The sequence below is a fragment of the Gigantopelta aegis genome, chromosome 4 (assembly GCF_016097555.1).
Source record: "Gigantopelta aegis isolate Gae_Host chromosome 4, Gae_host_genome, whole genome shotgun sequence".
Classification (NCBI taxonomy): domain Eukaryota; kingdom Metazoa; phylum Mollusca; class Gastropoda; order Neomphalida; family Peltospiridae; genus Gigantopelta; species Gigantopelta aegis.
In genome coordinates, this window is record NC_054702.1 from 84,806,664 (window position 1) to 84,814,290 (window position 7,627).

At 35.1% G+C, this 7,627-nt stretch overlaps 1 protein-coding gene across 11 annotated transcripts in view; it reads right to left on the reverse strand.

The window, feature by feature from the left end:
• LOC121371270 (pleckstrin homology domain-containing family D member 1-like) overlaps nucleotides 1–7,627 on the reverse strand; it is a 75,612-nt gene that overhangs the window by 25,980 nt on the left and 42,005 nt on the right. For all 11 annotated transcript variants that reach the window (XM_041497031.1, XM_041497030.1, XM_041497039.1 and 8 more), the window contains exons 3-5: nucleotides 5,248–5,337; nucleotides 2,298–2,374; nucleotides 1,573–1,664 (exon numbers count right to left, since the gene is read on the reverse strand). In XM_041497031.1, coding sequence (XP_041352965.1) covers nucleotides 1,573–1,664; nucleotides 2,298–2,374; nucleotides 5,248–5,337 — 259 coding nt within the window. The remainder of the gene's footprint in view (nucleotides 1–1,572; nucleotides 1,665–2,297; nucleotides 2,375–5,247; nucleotides 5,338–7,627) is intronic.

The window sequence follows — 7,627 nt, forward strand, 5'->3', positions numbered from 1 at the left end:
TTTCCTAATTACATCGTAATTAATCCATGAACTCTGAGATTCATCTCAAATGTGACCCAATGGCCGAGACAATGCAGGACAATCAAGGATCAAAGTCGGTCATTCCCACCTTGTTGGCGGCCATGTGCGTTTCGTAAGCAGGCATCCCTTAATCTCATGTCGGCCACTTTTGAAGCAGTGTATGTTTAATCCATAAATAAACACTTGTCAGATATTTTTCTCTATGAATTGTCGGTGACAGTAACAAACAAAAGCCGTTTGCTACTAGTGTTATTTTTAGCGGGATCTTTTGATCACGTGATTTTTCCTCTGCAGCTCACAATGTGAGGCCCCATTTGGGGTGACCGATTATGGTGATTTATTGTTTAAATTGTTAAATGCCGACAAAAGGTAAGTTGTAGGAGATTTTCTTAGCAAGTTGGATTAATCATCTTTTGGCTATAAATATTGACAAGAACTCTTTTTTTTTCACAATGTCAACATGGCAAATAAACGGAAAGGAAACGATTTATCTTTGGCTCAGAAATACGACGAGATATGTGCCCAGTATCTAGCCAATGCTAACCCAGAACGAAAAAGACAGAGAACAGGAAAAGCAGCCAATGTGGAGAAGGCCTTATCAGAATGGTTTTCCGTCGCCAGACAAAAAGACATTCCAATATCGGGCCCAATATTAGCGTTTGTGTTTGTGTTTTTCCTTCTGTTACATTGAATAACGGCCTTTCACTTATTTGACTTTGGCCAGTCTAGTTTACCTGTCAAATCAGTTACAAATGCACACAGATAATAGTCAGATAGACGTCCTGGTAAAATACAGAACATGGAAATGACTACTTATTCAAGATTATATTGGGTGGTTGGGGTGGGGTCTTGTTGCACTTGATTTACAAATGTACAAAGAAGTTAATAATGGCCATTTAATTATCAAGAAGTTAATAACGGCCTTTTAATTATTTGACTGTGGCCAGTCTAATTGAGCTTCCGGTGGTTTTATCTGGGTCATTAGATGTTTTAGTCACTTCTGCTTCTAGGCGTACAAACGGCATTAACTGTTGTCTCTTGTATTTATCAAGTTTATAGACAAACTTGATAATGGCAACAGAGTCACAATATGGAACTTGGAATCGGTATTTTATTAACACAAAATACTTACCGGTTTTTGACGAAAATTCCACATGTCATGAGGCCCAAATTGGGAGAATCGTAATTAGGGTTTGCATAAATCAACGAGGTCTTAATTGGGTATATCGTATGTCGAAACTGTACCTTCGGTTTATTGAATATGCCGCTTATTTGAATATATTTTTGTTGCACGAGGCACATCCAAATAAGCGGATTTGACTGTGTATATATATATATATACACACACACACACACACACACATACACATATATATACATATATTTATATATATATAGTTTAATATCAGTGAAATTCACTGTTGACTTAGTGACCTCCAAAGCCAATGTCATGAATGTTATTTTGTGTTATTTTTTACTGTCTCAGCAAAATAGAAAATAAATTAAGTGAATGAAATTTGAGAGATTTTTTAACACAGCCTAATCTCTCACCAAAGTAATCCTGTTTTTCCCTAGCCATCTGCAGACCCTGACTCTCCATCTGACGAATCATCTCATCAGCAAGAGTCATGTTCTTCCAGGTACTGTGAAATATAATTCGTATCACACAACTCAGTCAGTTCAAGTTCAGTCCTTTCACAATGCACAATAAGTTAACAGTGTTATTTTAAGTTGTAATGTCTAAAATCAATAGCAAAATAGTTGAAAAACCCACCAACTATACAACTACCGGGTATACAAAATTGACCTATCAAATTACTATAATATAACAAAATATAACAAACAAGATATAATATTTGGCGCCATACACAGTTATTAAATTTTTTATATGCTATAGAATGGGTGTGTTAATGCCAGCATACACATTTATATAAAAAAAATGTTTTAGAAACATATTCCTTACAAAATCAACATTTTAGATGTACACTTTTCAGACATGGAAGATGAATTACAAAAGAATGCATATGGTTTGTATGCCTCTAAAAATGTTCATCACACCCATTATATTTTGAACTAAATCAACAGTTTAATTCCTCTTTTCATTCATAATATTCTTAAATTATGAAGATCAATCTTTACAGATACAGAGTAACTATACATTGTAAAAGAATGTTCATATATAAAAACTAATACTTCTCATAATGTTTAGAATCAATTCAACAGTTAAGTTAACTATTCCATTCACTGTATAGTTTTTTATTTATTTTAAAACTTACACTCGTCTCGACTTTTCCATGATATCCATCCACTGACTTCTTTCATAGTCACTTTCAGCAGCAAGGACAAGTCGTCCCTAAAATTTCAATGAATTTACTGTTAATTCCAAACTCCACAGAGAGATAGAGATAGAGATAGAGATAGAGAGAGAGAGGAGATAAGTGATAAGTAGTATCATCTGACATTCTGAGCCTTCGTTAATCTGTATTTAACAAGACTTTTACAACTTAAATACTCATTAACAGGTGGAGGTTGATTTATGACAAAAGGTCATCTTCCTGGGGGTTTTCTTATTACAATATTTGTTTTTAATAATCTTTAAAATAATAGACAACGTACTTACTATTAAAATGTTGTTATTTATTTTAAGAATGGTCTTAGGACAGTTGACATAATTGTAATGCAATACTGCACAGATTATAGTGAAAAATTATTCCTGTTTGGCTTAAATAAAATAGAAGACCTACAGATATCCTCAAATACATGTATTAATATTTATTATATAACATTTAGTCTATTCATCGCACAAAGTACTTCTCAATTAATGAATTCAGTATAATCAAACAGTTTGACATGTGCATGCTATAAAAAAAGTTAAAATGGCTGAATCTAGTTGGGTTTTTTTTACAATGTACATGCAATTACCTTTTTCGTTTCTTAAAATATTAATTTTAATATACCACAAACACAAGGATGACCAGAAAAATATTGGATTTGTCAAAATGTAAACAACAAGTTAGAAGATGAAAGTTAATGTTAAAAAGACTGTAACAGCTCAAAATATTTTACAGTAGGTAATAACTAGGGTCAGCGGCTTTAAGAAATGCCCTTTGCAGACAAGTGATTGTGATACATGGCATAAACACATGGTCAGAAGAAACATTCCTTCAAATGCACTAAATCTGTGAAATACATTTATTTCACCCAGCTGTTAATCTGAGGCAGGATCTAAAACATGCGAACAGGTGATATCTTTAAGAATGGTCAAATCTCAGTGCAAACACACAAAGAAGGACCAAAAAAAAGGAAAGATATTTTAACTTCCCCTTTGTACCATGTTTCCCCCATCTAATGTACAGATAACTGTTATTTTAATCTGCACAGATGTGGCACTGTATTTTCTGTTGGCAGTTGGTTTATAGACCGATATCACACAGTGAATTGGGAGTGGTTTGAATGAATGTGCACAGTGTCTCTCCTGCATCTGATTGTGGCTGACAGTGTATACTGATAAATCCTCTTCACTTCTTTGTTTACCTTGAGATTACTCTCGCTACTGTTCAGCCTTAATGTTCATGCAGGTGGAATTAATTTCACTCCATTGTGGTATGCAACAAACAGTAACACCCTTAACAAGGCACATTTTACAGCAGAATTCTGTTACAAAATCTTTATTATTCTGATAATAAAGGTGGATATTATTTTTTTAAAGAAATCAACCAATAAAAAATTTGATTAATTATGAAACTAAAGTACTGATTAAAAAAAAATGTAATCTTTGATATTTGACTTCATTCATTTATTCTGGTATATGAAAGTCTGTGGTATGTGCTATCTTGTCTGTGGGATGATGCACTAAAAAAGATCCCTTGCTACTAATCGAAAAATTGTAGTGAGTTTGCTCTCTAAGACTATATGTAAAAATTACCAAATGTTTGACATCCAATAGCCGATGATTAATTTTAAAATGTGCTCTAGTGGTGTTATTAAACAAAACAAACTTTTAACTTTCATTCATTCATTCATTCTTTGATCAATCAATCAATCATCAATCAGTCACACATTTGAACTCAAAACAATGTAGTATTACAACAGTTCCATAATTAGCACATCTAACTCCTGCCCTGTCTATGAAAATACACATAAAAGACTCCTAAAGCGCGTTACTAAGACTAATCAAAAAGAATATAGCCTACGTGACCATAGTGAATTTCTTTTCTCTGTACTAATGAATATCACAATTAACCCATGTCATTTCATTTAAACTTATGTTCGTGTTTATATCCAATTAAGGTTCAAGCACACTTTCCTGGGAACACACCTCAGCTATTTGAGCTGTCTGTTCAGGACAGTGGGTTAGTTGTTAGTGGTTAGTGAGAGACAAGAGGGTGTAGTGGTCTTACACCTACCCACTGAGTCATTAAAACTCGGGCTGCGAACCCTGTACCTACCAGCCGTATGTCCGATAGCTGAACCACAACACCATCGAGGCCAGAACACCCATGTTAAAGATCCAGTACAGAGTATTACCAGTGATTAAACAATGTGCTGTGGTGTTGCTCAATAATATTTATTGGCTTTTAAAAATAATATAAAGCAGAGTTCGACAAATCCACTAGCCCGACGCTAGTGCTTTTTAACACAGGGCTATATCTAAGTGACAAATGCAAAACCAGTAGCCCGGTGGGCTAGTGGCTGAAAAAATAAAACAAAAACAAATCCCACAACAACAACAAAAAAACACTGCTACCTCACAATGTTTTGCCTACACTGACGTACATTTGATAAATGTTATTCTGACATTGGTCATCGCATAATATCAACAAATCAATAAGTATATATTAATATTCAACTTGAACTAGATTTCTACAAAATGCAGTAACAAGAATTTACTACATAGTCAATTACAACAATACACACCCAGAAATTACATTGAAAAAAAAGAATATATTGAACCCCAAAACCCTCCCCCTGCACACAAGCCTGCAGTGTGAACATTAGTCATATTTGATAATACTCGTCCAAAATAATATTAAAATTTTGCATGATTCATTTTGGCTCATTAATTTTAGTTTAAATTTCACGCTAACGGGTAGGCCTATACCCAGTCAATTTTCAAGCACACACTTCAGCTATCTGAATGGGCTGTAGGACATTAGTTATTGGAACTAAAATATCATTGCAAAATGGTCAAAATTTCAAGGGTTTCAAGTAGCTTATAATACTTACATTGACCTCATGGTTATTGATCTGCATGCAAAACGGGTGTCCCGGTTCTTGAATAGCCTCGAAGGTACATTCACCAAGAGGAAATATACCCTGAAATAGAAGTATGTTCACAGATTTTGAATTTGACACGTTTGGATTTATAGTCCCCCCCCCCCCCCCCCCCCCCCCCAACACATATTTTTTATTGATGTCATGGAAGACAGATGTGTACAGAGATATGTCTATGTTTGGAAACCCCTGCACGTGCTGTAACCTCACCGTGGTGCATGGGTGTAACATTCTCTTTGAGAATGGCCAATACAGCACAAATTGAAATTTAAAGTAAAAGTCAGTATCTATCTGTGATATTTGTATTTTTGCACAGTTCTTTACACTGTTTTTATTTAAATCTTGAATTTTTATATTGATGTTGATCATCACCTTGTTTGTTTGCATTACCATAGTTTGACACCCAATAGCCGATGTATTTTTCGTGCTGGGGTGTCGTTATTCATTCATTCATTCATTCTATGTTTGGAAAGTGCATATACATGTACGTCTATATTGTTAGAAGTAGACTATATGATGCAGTACTTTTAGTGGTTTTCTTGCCTTTCTTTTTATCGATGCTGAAATCGTCATATTAGACTCAAAATAGATGCAGTTTCAAAATGTGCGGGTGAAATGTGTTTAACAAATATTCTTTCCTTTCAAATGATTAGCAGCTATGACTGATAAAAGTTTTTAAAACAATATGTTTCATGTAAGACTAACTGCAGTTACTATCACAAGCTTGTAATCTAACAAGACACTGAAGAATTTCCCGATGGACTGAGAAACAGACAGACAAATGGATGATGGTGTGGACAAATATTCATGGCTCGAATCTAACGGCGGCCATGTGGGAAATTGCTGCAATCCTAATGCTTTAGTCATATGCTCCAATGACGTTAAAATTAAACAGACTCGTGGCCCTTACTTTGCATGTTACTAACTGGTCACACTTCTTTATTTTGAGTGTGTGCTGTTGTGTCATATTAAAACACTTGTTGAAGTTGCCTTGTTGCGATGTCTTCTGGCCATAATGCCCTAAAATAAATCTCCATTGGTACAGGCCAAATGACCTTGTACTCTTATTTGCTAATTTAATTTAGAGGCCTGGTACAATACTGTATATAAAAACTATTTGAATCAAGACATTTCATTCTTCATTGTTGTTATGCAGTTAGTGTATTTTATTAGCAGCATAAAACACATACACACACACCTAACATTTTGCAGTAAAAGAAGTTTATCCTGGAGGGCGTGGTTTTACCTGAACTGTTGATGAACAGGTTATTCGCATTCCTGTCACATCAAATAGTTACATGTATTACAGCCGTCTTCTGATAATCATGTTTAATTCAGCCATTTAATCATACATTACATGTACATCACTTACTGGTGCAGTAGCTCACTATAAATCAGACATTACATGTACATCACTTACTGGTGCAGTAGCCCACTATAAATCAGACATTACATGTACATCACTTACTGGTGCAGTAGCCCACTATAAATCAGACATTACATGTACATCACTTACTGGTGCAGTAGCCCACTATAAATCAGACATTACATGTACATCACTTACTGGTGCAGTAGCCCACTATAAATCAGACATTACATGTACATCACTTACTGGTGCAGTAGCCCACTATAAATCAGACATTACATGTACATCACTTACTGGTGCAGTAGCCCACTATAAATCAGACATTACATGTACATCACTTACTGGTGCAGTAGCCCACTATAAATGGTACATTAACATCACTTACTGTGCAGCTAGCCCACTATAAATCTGTCACTTACTGGTGCAGTAGCCCACTATAAATCACATTACATGTACATCACTTGGTGCAGTAGCCCACTATAAATCAGACATTACATGTACATCACTTACTGGTGCAGTAGCCCACTATAAATCAGACATTACATGTACATCACTTACTGGTGCAGTAGCCCACTATAAATCAGACATTACATGTACATCACTTACTGGTGCAGTAGCCCACTATAAATCAGACATTACATGTACATCACTTACTGGTGCAGTAGCCCACTATAAATCAGACATTACATGTACATCACTTACTGGTGCAGTAGCCCACTATAAATCAGACATTACATGTACATCACTTACTGGTGCAGTAGCCCACTATAAATCAGACATTACATGTACATCACTTACTGGTGCAGTAGCCCACTATAAATCAGACATTACATGTACATCACTTACTGGTGCAGTAGCCCACTATAAATCAGACATTACATGTACATCACTTACTGGTGCAGTAGCCCACTATAAATCAGACATTACATGTACATCACTTACTGGTGCAGTAGCCCACTATAAATC